Source organism: Hypanus sabinus, chromosome 16 (assembly GCF_030144855.1).
Source record: "Hypanus sabinus isolate sHypSab1 chromosome 16, sHypSab1.hap1, whole genome shotgun sequence".
NCBI lineage: Eukaryota > Metazoa > Chordata > Chondrichthyes > Myliobatiformes > Dasyatidae > Hypanus > Hypanus sabinus.
Window position 1 is genome coordinate 50,433,421 of NC_082721.1, and position 18,233 is coordinate 50,451,653.

The following is an 18,233-nucleotide window of genomic DNA, read 5'->3' on the forward strand; positions in this document are numbered from 1 at the left end:
GATTAATATTTACCAAGCAAAGGTCACCAGACATAATTTCTTAATATGGCTTTCAATATGGGTCAGGTGCTGTTCGGTGCAAAAATTCCACATTATGAGGCCTGCTTTATTAGCCTTGCAAAATTCAACATGTATATCTCAGCAGGAGGAGACTGGTACAACATGCTGTCCTCTATCAGCATTGAGTTAAACTGACTGAGGTCAGTGTGTTATTTCAGATGCAGCCCCGGTACAAATGGAATTCACTGACAGATTAAAACACAAGGCTCAAAACCAAAACCTAACTTCTAATCACCAAGTAATAAGTGAAGCCTAAAATTCAATTTCACATATTTTCAGTCATCCAAAGAAGCACAATATTTTGGGGGCCAGCAAGAAAAAAATTAAGAACTTGGATATCCTAGGTTTAAGAAACCACTATTATGCTTTTCTGCTATTAAAAGCCACAGTCACATAATCATAAAGCACAGAGACTGGTCTTTCAACTCACTCCGTCCACGCTGACTACAAAGCATGTATCTCTTACTAATACCCTTTACCAGCACTCGTTCCCTTGCCTTAGCAATTCAGTTGTCGAGATTCTTCTTAAACAATGCACACAAAACACTGGAGGAACTCAGCAGGTCAGACAGCATCTATGCGGGTCCTGATGGAGGGTCTTGACCCTAAACATTGACTGTTTAATTCCCTCCATAGACACTACCTGACCTGCTGAGCTCTTGCAGTGTTTTGTGTCTGTTGCTCAGGATTTCCAACAGTCGCGGAATCTCTTGTGTCTGAGATGTTGAGAAAGCACCTGCCTCCACGAACCACTCTGGTAGTGTGTTCCAGATTACATCCATCTCTGTGGTTCAAACTTCTAAACCTTCTACCCCTTCCCCTAAATGTGTGCATTCTAGTTTTAGATGTCCGTGTGATGGAGAGAAGTTTTCTACCATCTATCCTAATTACTCTCCTCATAATTTTGTAAACCTCTCTCAGGTTCCCTCTCTCAGCCTCCCCCTCTATCAGCCTCCCCCTCTCTCAGGTTCCCTCTCTCAGCCTCCCCCTCTCTCAGCCTCCCCCTCTCTCAGCCTCCCCCTCTATCAGGTTCCCTCTCTCAGCCTCCCCCTCTCTCAGCCTCCCCCTCTATCAGCCTCCCCCTCTATCAGGTTCCCTCTCTCAGCCTCCCCCTCTCTCAGCCTCCCCCTCTATCAGGTTCCCTCTCTCAGCCTCCCCCTCTCTCAGCCTCCCCCTCTATCAGCCTCCCCCTCTCTCAGGTTCCCTCTCTCAGCCTCCCCCTCTCTCAGCCTCCCCCTCTATCAGGTTCCCTCTCTCAGCCTCCCCTCTCTCAGCCTCCCCCTCTCTCAGCCTCCCCTCTCTCAGCCTCCCCCTCTCTCAGCCTCCCCCTCTATCAGCCTCCCCCTCTATCAGGTTCCCTCTCTCAGCCTCCCCCTGTCTCAGCCTCCCCCTGTCTCAGCCTCCCCCTCTCTCAGCCTCCCCCTCTCTCAGCCTCCCCCTCTCTCAGGTTCCCTCTCTCAGCCTCCCCCTCTCTCAGCCTCCCCCTCTCTCAGCCTCCCTCTCTCAGCCTCCCCCTCTCTCAGGTTCCCTCTCTCAGCCTCCCCCTCTCTCAGCCTCCCCCTCTCTCAGCCTCCCCCTCTCTCAGCCTCCCCCTCTATCAGCCTCCCCCTCTATCAGGTTCCCTCTCTCAGCCTCCCCCTCTCCAAGGGAAACAAACCCAGGCTGTTCAGTCTCTCCCCACAATTATAATCCTGTAATTCTCATGCAACATCCTGGTGAATCTCTTCCGTATGCTTTCTAGTGTAATCGTGTCCTTCCTATAGTGTGCTAATCAGAGCACCACAGCCTAACCAGTATTTTATACAGTTGTACTATAATCACCCTGCTCTTACATTCTGTGTTACTGCAAGAATCCCACTTCCCAGGGGTAAAGGAATTATTGATGTTACAGGTCACCATCTTGCCTGCCTATGGTGTTGTCTTTAGGGATTTATAGAATTATACACCACGATCCCTCTGTTCCTGAATACTCCCATGCAGTCCTACCCTTATTAGATCTTCTAAAATCCAAAGATGTAAACCTGATGTGTGTTTACGGATGGAAACTGCTCTCCAAGGTGTCAGCTGCCACCCTGTTAAATGCGGCCTCTGCCATGACTGAGCTGTTGCTGCTGCAGCAATAATTAGGGGTTCATATCACTGCGTCTGGTTGGTGCACTTGTCACCACCACCTGTCTGCAAAAAGACAACGCTTGTAATTCAGTGGTGGAGGGGTGGGGGGTCAGTGAAAGGAAGATTGGTATTTCCAGAGAACCTGTGAACTTGCATGTGGTTGCTGACTTTCTTCAGTGAAAGTCACAGGTTACCAACTTTTTGTCTAGTTTTGTTGATAATTCAGAAGTATGCACTGCAGACTCAGGTGATGTCATCATGGTTGCTAAATCCCAAGAATAAATGACTCCTGGTTTTGAGTGGATCACAGTGGGCTTAATTTCTCCTGTGGGTGGGATTTACACCAGAAATGAGTGCAAGCACCAAGAAACATCTGCAAAAGGCAGATGTAAAAACAGCTGCACATGTTAGAACATAGAACAATACAGCACAGTACAGGCCCTTCAGCCCACAATGTTGTGCCAACCCTTAAACCCTGCCTCCCATATAACCCTCCACCTTAAATTCCTCCATATACCTGTCTAATAGTCTCTTAAACTTCACTAGTGTATCTGCCTCCACCACTGACTCAGGCAGTGCATTCCATGCACCAACCACTCTCTGAGTGAAAAACCTTCCTTTAATATCCCCCTTGAACTTTCCTCCCCTTACCTTAAAGCCATGTCCTCTTGTATTGAGCAGTGGTGCCCTGGGGAAGAGGCGCTGGCTGTCCACTCTATCTATTCCTCTTAATATCTTGTACACCTCTATCATGCCTCCTCTCATCATCCTCCTCTCAGAGAGTAAAACCCTAGCTCCCTTAATCTCTGATCATAATGCATACTCTCTAAACCAGGCAGCATCCTGGTAAATCTCCTCTGCCCCCTTTCCAATGCTTCCACATCCTTCCCATAGTGAGGTGACCAGAACTGGACACAGTACTCAAGTGTAGCCTAACCAGTGTTTTATAGAGCTGCATCATCACCCCATGACTCTTAAACTCTATTCCTCGACTTATGAAAGCTAACACTCCATAAGCTTTCCTAACTACCCTATCTACCTGTGAGGCAACTTCCAGGGATCTATGGACATGTACCCCCAGATCCCTCTGCTCCTCCACACTCCCAAGTATCCTGCCTTTTCTTGTTCTTTTTCTAACCTGATATCTATGCTTCACTGTTTTCAAAACCTCCTAACAGTGAGTGAAGTCGTTACAATGTGACTGCTCCTTTAATTGTACAGGTTTACATTGGGTGAGGAGGGCAAGTAATCCTTCTGAAGTTTTCTTGGGGAATTAAGTTCCAGTCTGCAGGAAAAATTCAGTGGACTTTTTGGTGGGCACAGAAGTAAAATACGAAATTCAAAGCAGTGAAATGTCAAGTGAAATATTTAGAAAGGGGTAAAAGCAAGGGAATACACAATGAATGGAGCAATGTTACGAAGTACTTAGAAACAGAAAAATCTTGGACTGCATTTCTACTGATTCCTGGAGATAGTGGAACAGGTAGATTATGAAGTTATTTGGAAAAATGGGGAAGTTAAGAGCAGGGAGATTCTATTAGACCTGTTTCTGGTCAGTACACTACAAGTAGGATGTTAAAATCATTAGAGAAGGTGCAGAGCAGATCACTAAAAATATGGAAAACCAAACAAATTTCAGAAGCTGGCAACTGGAAATAAATACGGAATATGCTGGAAACCTTAACCATTATCAAAATAGTTAAAGACCCTACCCACCCTGGAATTCTTTCGTTCTCCCCTCTCCCATCAGGATGAAGATACAAAAGCCTGAAACCATATACCACCAGGTTCAACAGTTTCTACTCCACTGTTAAAGGTCTATTGAACGGTTCCCTAGCACTCTTATATTTTACCTATACTCCCTTTTTTCTGTAGCTATTATTCTGCATTGTTATTTTACCTTATATTAACTCAATACATTGTAATTAATTGATCTATATGACAGTATACAAGACAAGCCTTCCACTGTACCTTGGTGCCTGTGACAATATCAAACAAGTTCTAATTCTCATTCATCAGAAGTGAGAAAAGTTTCTTACTTGGAGACACAGAGACTGCAGATGCTGGAATAGAGGGCAACAGTCTGCTGGAGGAACTTAATGTGTTAAGTAGCATCTGTGGGGGAAGGGATTATTGATGTTTCAGGTTGAAGCCTTGTATCGGGGTCAACCCAAAGGATCAAAAGTTCTGAGGATTATGTTCTGATGCAGGGTTTCAACCTGAGGTGTAACAATTCCTTCTTACCCAGAGATGCTGTTTGACTCACTCAGTTCCCCCAGCGGATTTTGTTGCTCCTTGTATCTCTCTTTCTCAGTTACGATGATGGATCTTTAACCTGAAACATTAGCTCCATTCCTCTTTGGACAAAAATGTAGAACTGTTTCCAGAATAATTTAAGTTATGAGGGTGTAATTCAACTCTGTGTTTTCCTTGGAGAATGGTTTTTAAAGGGAAATTTTATTCAGATATACAGAATTTTGAGAGGCCTTGAAAGAGAACATGGTTCTCTTTGAAGGAGACCTGAGCAAAAGAAGATCTGTAACTGGGAGGCATAGCTTTAGTTTAATTTGTGGAAGGATTACAGAGCAGTTGAGGAATAATGTTTTCACAGGGCAGCACAGTAGTTGGCATGTAATATTTTACAGCACCAGTGGTAAGAGCGGAGTTCAATTCCCTCTACAGTCTGTGAGGAGTGTTTCCTCTGGGTATTCTGGTTTCTTCCGGCATTCCAAAGACATATTGGTTAGAATTAAGTAGTGGGGTTGCTATGTTACAACAGAAGCATAGCAACACTTGTGGGCTGCCCCAAGAATATCTTGGACTGTACTGGTTATTGATACAAATGATACGTTTCATTGTATGTTTTGATGTACGTGTGTCAAATAAAGCTAATCTAATCTTTTCTAAGTAGCAAGAACCTGGAACTCCTTGTCCAAAGGATGATGGAGGCATAAACCCTTAGCTGGTTAAAATGTTAGCTGGGAAGTACTTGAGATTTAACACCCTCAGGGCTATAAATAGAACATTGGGTTGGGATGAACATGAGGGGCTTCCTTCAATTCTATGATCATCACTTAAAGAAGTCTCAGGGAATCCTGCATGCCACGGGCAGTACAATGGGAGCTGGAAATAGCTGAGCAGAGTTACACTGTGATCTATTATATGAGTTGATGAGGCCATAATATTTGAATAAGTTAATAAATTTGTAGCTACTTTGGAACAACCCACAGTAATACAAGTATAAGAAAGCTATTCAGAGTAGACTACTCTTAAAAAGGAAGGAGGTTGCATTGGCATTGAACATTTCAGTATGTCAGTATTTCAATAAGCTAATTTGCTGACAATGTGACTAGGTAGCATATAAAAACAGATAGATACATTATTGATCCCAAAAGAGATTACAGTGTCACAGTAGCATTACAAATGCACAGATATAAATATCAGAAGAAAAGTAGAAAGAATAAAAAAATAGGTTACCACAAACAGTCTAATGGGGGTGGGGGGGGGTCCTCACTTTCCCAGCTAAAGGTTGACTCATTATGGCCGAGGGTAAGAATGACCTTGTATAGCACTCTTTGGAGCAGTGCAATTGTCTTAGTCTATTACTAAAAGTGCTCATCTGTTCAGCCAAGGTGGCATGCAGAGGGTGAGAAATGTTGGCCAGAATTGCCAGGATTTTCCACAGGGTCCTTTCTTCTTCCACAGCCTCCAGTGTGTCCAGTTTGACTCCTAAAACTGAGCCAGCCTTTCTAATTAGTTTATTGAGCCTGTGTTGATGCCATTGCCCCAGTGCATCACCTCATAGAAGATTGTACTGGTGACAACAGACAGATAGAACATGTGAAGGAGAGGCCTGCATATTCCAAAGGACCTCAGTCTCCTCAAGTAAGGTGACTCTGGCCCTTCTTGTAGTCAGCCTCTGGGTTGGTGCTCCACTCAAGTCTGTCACCCAAGTGCACCCCAGGAATTTCTGCAGATGACATGACTCAGTGTTGTATCTAAAGTCCAGGGTATACAGTGTAAGCAGGAAAGCAGTCAGTGGGGCCCCAGTGCTGCTTGTAGGCGTGTCTGACACACAACTCTGAAACTGAACATACAATGGAAGAGCTTTCCCCCCCCCCCCCCCCCCCCCCCGTAGTTAAGGCTGTATGGTCTTGAAGGCACTTGAGAAATCATGATCCTCACAGTGCTGCCCTGTTAATGCATATGGGAGTAGGCTCTGTTCAGCAGATAGATGGCAGCATCGTTAGCTTCAATGTGCTCCTGGTAGGCAAAGTGCAGGGGATCAAAGCAATTACATTTACCAATTTTACTGATCTTGATTTGGGAATAAATATTGATCTTTACATAGTGCCTCAAGATGTTCATTGTAGCATCTCTCAGTGCTGAGCTGGGGTGCAGATCAGTCAGGGAATGTATTTGGATCTGTGAAGTGGCATATGAATTCATGTCTTATTTATTCACTGATAAATGTGTCAACATAGGAATAAGACTGAATTTCAAATTCAAGCACAACTGAAAGCATCCTTAATTTAATTAATTAACTTTATGGTTTGAGGGGACATGGGAGTCAATTTCCACATAGGAAACATTGTGAAATGTACATTGCTTAGATCTAAATATAAGAGATTCCTGTGGTTACATTGTGTGACCAGTTTAGTGAAGACTGAGTTAGCATCTGAACATATGAACTCAGATCCCATGTATCAATATTAGTGAACAAGAAGCTACTGGCCTGTCATTAAAAACTTCTATACTTCACTAATATACTTTGGCAGGGAAATAAGCTAATCCAACCTGTTTGTAACTCCAGAGGCCAACATACGGTGTGATTGACCCAGTCTAGAGCCAACCACATTACTGGTGTTTTCTGGAGTCACAAACCATTCCCACAGACCCTTGTATAAAGACGGTTGGAGGCACTGCTCCCCCCCCCCCCCTCAGTCTCCAGGATGTGGTCTCTTGCTGCTAATCGTGGTCTCTTGCAGCTAATAAAAGCCTATTGTTCGCCTCCTGTCTCCGAGAGTTATTGATGGTGCATCAGGTGGGCAACATACTTCCAAGTCAGGTGTGCAATTGGAGGGGAACCTGCTCCCATGGGGATCATTGCTTTGCTGCTACTTGTGTGTGGGAGAGGGGAGCTGGGGGGTGGGATTTGGGGGTCTAACATTTAACTGTCATTCATTCTTTGGGGGCACTCCTCTGTTTTCATGGATGGTTGTGAAGAAAAAGAATATCAGGATGTATATTGTATACATTTCTTTGACATTAAATGTATCTTTGAAACCATGTACCTGCTACCCTTGTTCTCTTTGATCAGTAGAGGTCACAGCTTTGGGAGCTGGGTCGGAACAGTTCAGGTGAGTGACTAACAGATGGAAGATATGGAAAAATGAAAACCATCCCATTTGGTATATAAAATAAATAGTAAACAGATTTTTTTTATTAAGTGGTGAGGGATTGAAAGATGTTAGTGCTTGTAAAGAGTCACACAACACTCAGTCTAAGATAGGGGAAAGGCTCAAGCACAAGCTGTTCTAAAAAACCATTTCATAGACATTCAACCAATTCCCTTTCTTGCGATCAGACACCAACCTGATTTTTCCAATCCCTTTGCATATTGAAGCCCCTCATTACAACCCCACATCTTGGCTACTGTTTGGAGGCCTGTCTATGATTCCCATTATGGTTTTTTTACCCTTGCAATTTCTTAACTCCACCCACAAAGATTCAACATCCTCTGACCCTGTGTCACCTCTTTGTAAAGATGTAATTCCCTCTCTTACCACAGAGCCACACCACCACCTATGCCCTCTTGCCTGTCCTTTCAATACAAAATATATCCTTTGATGTTAGCTCTCAACTGTGGCCTTCTTTCAGCCAAGAGTAAATGATGCCTACAATGTCACACCGACCAATCTCTAATTGTGCCACGAGTTTGTTCACCTTATTCTGAATGCTGAGCACATTTAAATACAGTACCTTCAGTCCTGCTTTCTTCACCCTTTTGAATTTTGCCTCTGTGGTACAATTTAACTGTTTGCTTTGCCTGCATTTGTACCAGATCATTGGGTTGTCCTTTTTTGCATTCATGTCATACCCAACATCTACTTGTAAACCTGCTGGCTCATCCTCAGCTCTATCATCCTGGTTCCCATCCTCCTGCCGTATTATACTCACGCCCTCAGAATCAAGTACAACACGTCCCTTTTGTACAGGTCCCACCTGCTCCAGAAGTGGTCCCAGTTTTCCAGAAATCTGAATCCCTGCCCCCTGCTCCAATTGTTCTGCCGCACAATTATCTGTCACCTCATTCCATTCCTATCCTCACTGTTGTGGCACAGTAAACAATCCCAAGATTTCTACCCTTAAGGTCCTGCTTCTCTGTTTTCAAGACCTTCTCCCTTTCCTACCTATGTCATTAATACCGATATGTACCATGACCTCTGGTTTCTCAGTACTTTTCAGTACAAAGTAAACCTGTAAACTTTGAGGTCAATACAACCTATTAAATAATCTGAATCAAACTACAAAATTGTGCAGTCCAGAATGCCAGCCCACCTGGACAATTGTGGCCTGAGATAGGAGATTCCTGGGAAGTAAAATTCATATTTTCATAGTTAGACGAAATGGAGAATTTCTTACATAGTTGGTGATTTACCTCAACCTTTCATGGCTCAGTCTTGTTTCCAGTTGACTCAGAGATTGTACAGAACCTGGATCAACTTGTTTCGAATGATGTCATCAAATTGTGACTTCCTTTGTAATCGAGACCAGGTCTGACTGGGATGGGTGGCTTTGCCAAGGCCAAAAGACTCTCAGTTGAAATGCACTCTGAATGATTTGGAAGTAGGTTGGTTGCAGTACATTCCTATATCATGTTCCTCATCCATTGCCTGCTAACAACTTTGATATTTTAGATGTTGTTTTATATCTGGTTTATATGAAGAAAAGATGAAAGAAGTTGGAAAGTTAAAATAATACATGAGTTTCCAATTTGGGAAAATTTTTAGTACCGAAACTGCTCACTTGTGGAACTCCTATCCATATTCTAGTGACTTTAAACTGATTTTGTTAAAACAAAAATCCTTTCAGTCAAAAAAGGAGAAAACAAATTTCCTTTTCCTAAAAGTTATATTTACGGTTAGCGCTCTATAACTAGTTTGTGATTATTAGTTAATCAAGTTCACTAAATAGTATCTAGGATTCTTGTACCTTTGGAGTCATGAGTATATCCATGAATGGCCATGGATAAAGTCTGAATAAATGTTATAATGTGAAGTTTAGAGTTAGAAACAACAGTGCTTCCTTTTGGGATTTCGAGAATGATTCTTCAGCTCTCTGAAGATTGTAAATCCACAATAGAACTCATTGTACAAGGCCTGTGCAAAGATCACTTTTCAAATTATTCTTTACAATCTCAGATTCAGATTCATTTATTTATCACGTATACATGGAAACATACATAGAAATGTGTCATTTGCATTAACGACCATATAAACCTAACGATATGATGGGGCAGCCTGCAAATGTCACCACATATTCTGGTGCCAACATAGCTTGCCCAGAATGCTTGGCAATACAAAACAATACAACAAGCAACAAAATAAAAACAGCAGAATAAGCCCCATTTCTGCCTCCCATCCATACACAGTCCTCCAGTTTCAGGACAGGTCATCTTTAGCCTCCAGTGAACTGGTGGATTTGCAGAGAATGGCTTCCCCTCAAACTCATAGACTCTCAGACCCAGGCTTCCGCAAACTACCCGGGTTCAGATTGACCTTCAGGCTTTTGATATTTGGTATCGACCCCAGGAATCACTGGTCTGGCCGAACAAGGACCCTGAACACTAGGCCTCAAACTCTGGTCTTGCCAACTCACGTACCTAAGGGTCACCGGCCCTTGTGCCTCTTGTCCACACAGAACTCTGATCCCCGAACCTGCTGAGGACTCTTTAATAGAAACAGGACAAACATTCTTTCTGTTGGCTAATTGCTATTAAGAAATAATGAATGAAATGTAAAAATAATCCTAATCCCTTTATAGCTACAATGTGAGTTTAGATTAGATCCAAACACACCAGTAACCCATCTTTAAAACATCAAACATTTCACCCCTACAGAGTTCTGACAGTATAAATAGCCAGAGCTGATAAATTTGTCACACAGAGGTTAGAGTTCAAGTACCAGAGTGGTCACCGTAAAATTTTTAAAAAATGATTTTGATGTGTGAGTTGGCTCAATAAATGTAATGCAAAAGTTTCTGCCTTGACATAAAAATCCAGTTTGATCAATAAAGCTCATCAGAGGTTTATTGCTTCTGCTTTGAGCTACTCCAAATTTCATTTAGTGATTGTCCTACACTGCTAACTTGATTCCGTGCTGACTCAACATCCTTTCCTTCTGGAACAGTATTTGCAGCTTTTGGTCCTCAAATTGACAGTGGGTATGTGGTGCTTACAGTTTGACATAATGATGAATTGGGTGAAGAAGTTAGCAAGTGACATTGGTGGTGGGGGTTGGTGTATGGATGAATCAGTGGAATGGATCTTGTGATATTTTCAGATCCGCAGTATCTTTTACACATGAACTGCAGGCTCATCATTCTGCATAAGATCAAATTGACAGCAGCTGCTTGAGAGATTTACTTCTTGGCTTTGAGCATGTAGAGAGTGATTACAATTAGTCTTTAATTAATAGCTTAATATAACCTTCAGAAGATAAAACCTGTCCCATGTTTTAAAAACTTAAAAATAAATAAAATATTCATAAATTAGAGATCAATACAGCCTGTTGAATATCATGCTATAAAATAGCAATCTGTTTAAAATATATATATACCTTGATTGCCTCAGACTTGTATACATCTAAAATGCCTCCAGTAAGATTTTCAACCTTATAGATCTTAGTAGTGATTTTTTACATCCGCATAGAATGACCAGGATTTCCTGTTTATCCTAAAACTACTGTGTCAGGATCCCGGACTTGTTCAGCAGTTTTTGTTGGCCTCAAATACTGCTTATAGGTGTACTTTGCCCAAGGAGGTCAAAGTCATCATAGTCTCCTAGAGATTCCTTGAGTCAGGACCATTTTTAGCTGCTGCTGATCTCTGCCACAACTCAGTTTACCGCTCATTTCTGGCACTGGTTATCACCTGAACTCTATACTCAATGCAGGGAGACTTAATCTTATTTGTATTTCAACCAGAGGAGTTTCAGGCTTGCCCAAAGTTGAGGCCTTTGAATAATTTCTTGCCAGGAGCATCTGGTTGTAGCCCTGAAGGATCTCTATGGTCTTCAGGCTCAGAGATCACATTGCCTTCCAGCACATCCACTGGTCCAGATGCCTTGAACTGCCCTCTCATCACTTGACCATTCATTTTGCTACTATAAAGGTGGCACAGTGGTATAGTCAGTAGAGCTGCTGCCTCATGGCACACCAGATCCAGGTTTGATCCTGACCTTGTACACTGTCTGTACCCTGTCCCTGTGACTGCATGGATTTCGTCCTGGTGCAAGGACTTGGGAGTTCATAGGTTAATGGGTTACTATAAACTGCTCCTAGTGTGTAGGTGAGTGTAAGAATCTAGGGGGATTGATGAGAACGTGGGGAAAATTAAGAAGTGTGATTAGTGTATATATGTAATTAATGGCCAGCTTTGACATGATGAGCCAAACAATCAGCAGATGCCGCAAGCTACAATAGATCAGCACAGTATATACTAAAGCTTGTACTTCCCAAGTTACAACATTATTCTGTCAATCTTGCGAATGTAAATAACAATATTATGGGTTGCACAGGCACTGTTTGAAAGATCAAGATCTTTAGTTGCAAACTTCACAAAATAATTTGTTGGGTTTCTAATTTCTAGCCCACTGTCTTCATCTTGCAATCTAAGTTGGTCATTTCAATGGGCTTCATGCAAGTATGAACAAACAAGATATGGCACAGACCCATATAGATCAATGTTCACATTTGCATTGGCTCTTTTTGTACACAAGTACGTTGGCCAGAGCAAGGTTTAAGATGCATTTGAGAAGAGGAAGGAAAATCCAGTTTTAAGAACAGAATTACATAACTTGGACTGTTTGTACTGAAGACATAGATGGCAATAATGATCAGTTAAAATAAAGTTGCTCAGAACTGGAATATTGTGTGACTGTGGGACTGAAGATTAGAGATGCCATGCAAAGAGGCCATGGGTAGATTGAAAACATGAGCATTTTACAATCAACATATTAATTCATCAGAAGAAGACATAGATGAACAGGTCCATGGCTAACTGGAGCATAGCTTAGGGTTAGGGGTGCTGAAGGACTGAATTTTACCCTATTTCTGTTTGGTTCATAGTACCTTGGGAATGCATAGGGCAGTAATAAACTGATTTGACCACTCGTGTTTAATAAATTTGGTAACATATGCCCTTTTATATCAAGTCACAGCATGATGCAACATGAAGACAGGTCCTTCATTTCCAGCTGGTCCATGCCATCTAAGGTTACCATCTATGCTAGTTCCATTTGCCTGCATTTGGCTCATAACCCTCCAAACCTTTCCTAACCCCATAAATATTGTGATGTACCACCCTGAACCACTTTCTCTGGCAGCTTATTGAATATATAACTACATTCTGGGTGGAAAGAGTTGCACCTTATGTTCTCTTAAATCTCTTATGTTAAATCTATGCTTTTTTTTTGTTTCCTTCCAAGAGGAAGAGACTACATATTGACCCTATCTGTGCCCTCATGGTTTTATACCCTTATGCTCCAGCTCTCCAGTGGAAACAAAAGTCCCCACCTGCTTAAGCTCTCTCATAACTCAGTTCCTCAAGTCCCAACAGCAGCTTTGTAAGTCTCCTCTGCACTCTTTAGGGCATCTTTCCTGTAGCAGGGTGACCAAAACTGAACACCATATCCCAAATCTGGCCTAACTAACATCTTGTACAACTGCAATGTAACATATACTCAATGTCCTGCCTGATTAATGCCAGGGTGCCAAAAGCCTTTTTCAGCACCCTGAATACTTTCAGACAACATGCAGGAGTTTCAAGCGAGCAGTGATACAATCAAGCTTTCCAGCACCATATTTGCATGCCACATGCAAATGTGGAAGCAGCAACTACATTGGCATTAGTTGTTTAGTTTCTATTGACTATTCTGTGCCAGCCATTAAATTGAATTCAGAGCATGTTTATATTTGGGCTCACAGTGGGCAGGGTGCACAGCTAAATGCAAGTTACTCAGAAAATTGAATTGAATTGACTTTATTACTTACATCCTTCATATACATGAAGAGCAAAAATCTTTACATTACATCTCTGTCTAAATGTGCAATGTGCAATTTATGGTCATTTATAATAAATATTATGCACAACAGGACAGTCAAATAACATAGAAATACAGTTGTGTCGGCATGAATTAATCAGTCTGATGGCTTGTGGAATAAGTTGTCCTGGGGCCTGTTGGTCCTGGCTTTTATGCTTATCCGCTTCCCGGATGGTAGCAGCTGGAACAGTTTGTGGTTGGGGTGACTTGAGTCCCCAATGATTCTTCAGGCCCATTTTACACACTTCTTTATAAATGTCTTGAATAGCGGGAAATTCACATCTACAGATGTGCTGGGCTGTCTGCACCACTCTCTGCAGAGTCCTGTGATTGAGGGAAGTACAGTTCTCATACAAGGCAGTGATGCAGCCATTCAGGATGCTCTCAATTGTGCCCCTATAGAAAGTTCTTAGGATTTGGGGCCCATACCAAACTTCTTAAACCGTCTGAGGTGAAAGAGGTGCTGTTGTGCTTTTTTCACCAGACAGCTGGTACATACAGACCAAGTGAGGCCTTAAAGCTGTTCACCTTCACAACCCCAGATCCACTAATGTCCGTCTCCATTCCTCCTGTAGTCCACAATCAGCTGCCTTGTTTTTGTGACATTGAGGGAGAGGTTGATTTTTCTTGACACCATTGTGTTGACTCCTTCCCTGTAGGCCACTTCATTATTGTTTGAGATAAGGCCAATTAATGTAGTGTCATCAGCAAATATAATTAGCAGATTAGAGCTGTGGGTGGCGACAGTCATGGGTATACAGAGAGTAAAGGGGAGGGGTGGGGCTTAGTACACAGCCCTGAGGGGCACCTCAGTAGAATAAGGAGCAAACACCAAAACATAGAGGGACTGAAGGATGTTCTTTACAAATTTTGTGTTTGTTCAATCTTTCTTAGAACTATCAGGCTTGATTGACAGTGGATGTTATAATCATGGTCTCCATAACAGAATAGCACAATAGTTTCTTGTGGCTTTGGCAGAGGGAGTACAATTTATAAGTTTGTAGAACATGCAAAACTTTGTAACATTGAAATGCTGGGGCCAGGTCAGTGGAGTACATTGATAAAATTCCAGACACTGAATAGATACAACCTAATACATGTAAATGTGACATTAGGTGAAACATTTTAGAGAGGTCACAATCATTCTGGATGGGCTAAATGAGTGAACTATAAGAAAGTTAAATGTGGGAAAGCATTTGCACTTGAAGGTGCTGGGACCATTGGGAAAGCATATGGGATTTTTGGTCTTCAAATAAGGACATTAAATATAGAAAAAGAATGCCAAGCTCATCTTTCACAAACAATTGTTTAGTTGTTTGTGAAGGAGTATTGCTGGACTATTGAGCAAAGTTCTAGGAACTGACAAATAGGAAGGCTGTTCAGGTCCAGGGAGGTTACACAGGAGGTTTACCAGGGTTAATGCAGTGATATGAAGAAATCAGATAAGCTGTTATGACCTAGTTGTAACAGGTTAAATCAAGATCCTTTATATGAGGAAAACTATTTCCTCAGACTAATAAAGCTGTAACCATAGACCATGCATTTAAGATAACTGGCAGAACTAATGGAATTATCTCTGCACCAATATTAAAGGTATAATATTCTGCAGAAACATTTAAAGAATTGGAAATGGTTTTGAAAAAGGCATGCAGATGTATGGGGATGAGTGGGTGGAAGCCAGAGACTGGCTAAATTGCACAGCCTTTTAAAGAAGTAGTACAGGCATGATGGACTAAAAGGCCTCCTGCACTGTAAGTCAAACCTCGAGGACAAGCTATTTACAATGAACAGATTAGGGCAGACGTGAGATAAAGAGCCATGTGAAGAATCTGCATTTCCAAAAGTGAACCAGGATCCCTGTGACTGACATGGGGGAGATGAAGGGAATACACAAGAAAGTATTGCCAATATTTTGGAACTCTTAATGCCTGCACAGTTATACTGAGAAGTGAATGAAGCTCACATTTGCCTCCAGGAATAGTAGTGGATTCACTCTTGCCTGTAAGTCAATAGGTTGACTATTCAGATTCCACTGGAGATACATGAACACAGAATCTAGGTTGACAGTACAACTGAGAGCTTGTTACCCTCTATGTAAATATCTCATGATAATATTTTTGGAAGGCACTTTCCTTGATGTCATTGCCCATTTTTATTATTGAACTAACACCACTAGGAAGATGGCCTGGCTGTTACCATGTTGCTGTTTGCAGGTTGTTGTAGCTTTGCTTTCAGTAAATACCCTAAATGTAGTTTGTACTTCAACAGGTCCAAAGCTTGGGCAGATGGAGCTCAGCAGCAGTGGTTGGCATGTCCTCTAGGAGGTGGAAATCATTGATCTCATGAGCAACTATATCCACTCATGGGGAGGGCTTCAGGAAAAATCCAGAGTTGGAGCCCCTAGGGCAGTCATACATTGAATTCAACACTGACTGGCAACTCCCACCACTGGGATCAGTCTCTGCCGTTCCTTTGTGCTGTGTGGGGAGGGTGACTCTGTTACATGGGCAACAGCTTGCTCCCCATATCACACTGCCCTGCCTTGCATGTCATGTAGACTGCTGGGATGCAACATCCATGGTCAGCCCCACCACCAGAGCACTTTACATTTCAAGTCCAGAGGTCTTGAAAGACAGCACAGAAATCCCTTTTTTTTTCATGCACTAGAGAAGCCAGAAAAAGATCAGTAAGGTACAGACCACCCACTAACCTTTGTGCTGCAAATGGGTATAAGGCTTTAGATAGTAAGAGAGGAACAGAAAATAGTGAAAGGTTAAATAAAGGTGCATGCAGCTGATTGGTGTGCCTTTTTTTTTCCAGGATCAGTGAATGTGTCCCGTCATAATCCAATTGCCTCATGGATGTGTGCAATGCTTTATTGCTTTGCCAGTTACATAATGGCTGATGTGCTGCTTGGAGAATCACCTCTCCATTACTTCAACAACACTTCCCACATCTTACTGGCAACAGCTATTTGGTGAGTGGTTACAGACTTTTATTATTCACAGACTTTATTAAAAACCAGATGTTGCAATTTACGTGGGTCTTAATTGGTGGTCAGATGTCACTATGGAAGTGGTAAGATATATTTGCAGGACAATTTGTTTTTATATAAGAATTAAGCTAGATCACAGTTAAAAAGAAAACGGTGTCTGAGTGGATGAAATTGAGGAAAAGTTAATTCACTCAACTTCAATGGCCCCATCACTGAACTGTTCCCACAACTTATGGACTTACTTTCAAGGGCACTTCATCTTGTGTTCTTCCTTTCTTTATTTATTCATTCTTCTTTTCTTTTGTATTTGCACAGTTTGTTGTCTTTTGCACACAGGTTCACTGCCTTGTTGGTGCCGTCTTTCACTGATTCTGTTATGGTTATTGGATTTATTGAGTATGCCTGCAAGGAAATGAATCTCAGGTTGTATATGGTCGCATATATGTACTTTCATAATAAATTTACTTTGTACACCAATCATAAGGTGGTGTAATCATCGCTGTAGACTCAAGAAGTTGCATGTCAGTGTGTCAAAGCAGCAGAAATTGTTGATGTCCACTATGTGCTTATGGTACCAGATCACAAGTTTAGCATCATCTCTGCATTGCCATTTTCAAGCACAGTAGATTTAAATAAGCTTATGATAAAAGAATCTGCAGTAATAGAAATTTGCTAGCTTGTATTGGTAAATAATCAACAACTTACACACTCTATTAGAAAGTGAGTGATTTTAGTTGCTCAATAAGTGAACAGCAAAAGATTAGACACCTACTTATGCAAAGAAGAGTGTAGTAAAAGGCTATATTTTATAATGTCGGACTTGGTGAAAGAGCTACAGAAGAAAATGTATAACTAAAATGAAACAAGATGAAATAGGGTCTCAGATTGACCTGTCTCAATTTCAGCTAATTGGACTCAATTTAACAACAGTGCTGTAGTGTGGAATATGCAAGCTCTTCGTAAGCACTAGGGTTCTTGCTGGTACTCCTGTTTCCTCGCACATTCCAGGATCATACTAGGTTAATTGGGTAGTGTAAATTATTCCTGGTGTATGTAGCTAGTAGGAGGAGAATCAGGATAGTGTCCATGGGCACGAGAGAGAGAATAGTTAGGGGAATCGGAATGAAGGGATAGACATAATGAGCTGCATCATGAAAAATGAGGAAGAAAGGAATAAGATGTTGGTAGAGTGAAATGAATTGAGGTGAGAGGAGCCTCGAGTGGATGGGTCAAATGATCTCTTTCTATGCTGAGAAATTTAATGTCATTACATAAGCTGCGGGAAGGATTTGATAGTTTTTTTCTATTACAAGCTACGTCAAAGATTTAAAAGAATCTGATTTCAATAGTTATATTGTGTGTTCACTCACTTTCAAGTAAAGAAAGCGAACAACTGTATGAGGCATTAGCTCACCAGGAGCTGCTTTTGCCTGTCTTAACAGAAACTGAAGAAAAACTTTTATAATGGATTCATAAGGAGGGTACTATAATTATAGCCATCGTCCCTGATTGCACTCCTGTGCAATGTAGGACAGTGCAAGGCAATCAGAATACTGCTTGCAAGTGTGTCTAGTACTTCCTTCTGAACCAAACACTATGCTGTCAAAGTTAAGGATAGATTGTCATCCAGATTTCTGATTTCTGGGGCTCTAGATGGTATTCAGCACATACCAATAATTGACTCCTTCCCACTACAACTACTGTATTTCAGACCCATTTTTGTTCATAAAAATCCCCGATACA

At 41.8% G+C, this 18,233-nt stretch overlaps 1 protein-coding gene across 7 annotated transcripts in view; it reads left to right on the forward strand.

Annotated features, from left to right (window-relative positions):
* tmem38a (transmembrane protein 38A) overlaps positions 1-18,233 on the forward strand; it is a 135,082-nt gene that overhangs the window by 103,441 nt on the left and 13,408 nt on the right. For 6 of the 7 annotated variants that reach the window (XM_059991727.1, XM_059991724.1, XM_059991728.1 and 3 more), the window contains one exon: positions 16,316-16,472. In XM_059991727.1, coding sequence (XP_059847710.1) covers positions 16,357-16,472 — 116 coding nt within the window. In that variant the 5' untranslated portion in view covers positions 16,316-16,356. Of the gene's footprint in view, positions 1-7,495; positions 7,533-16,315; positions 16,473-18,233 lie in introns of all 7 variants that reach the window. The other variant, XM_059991723.1, reaches the window with a different exon arrangement.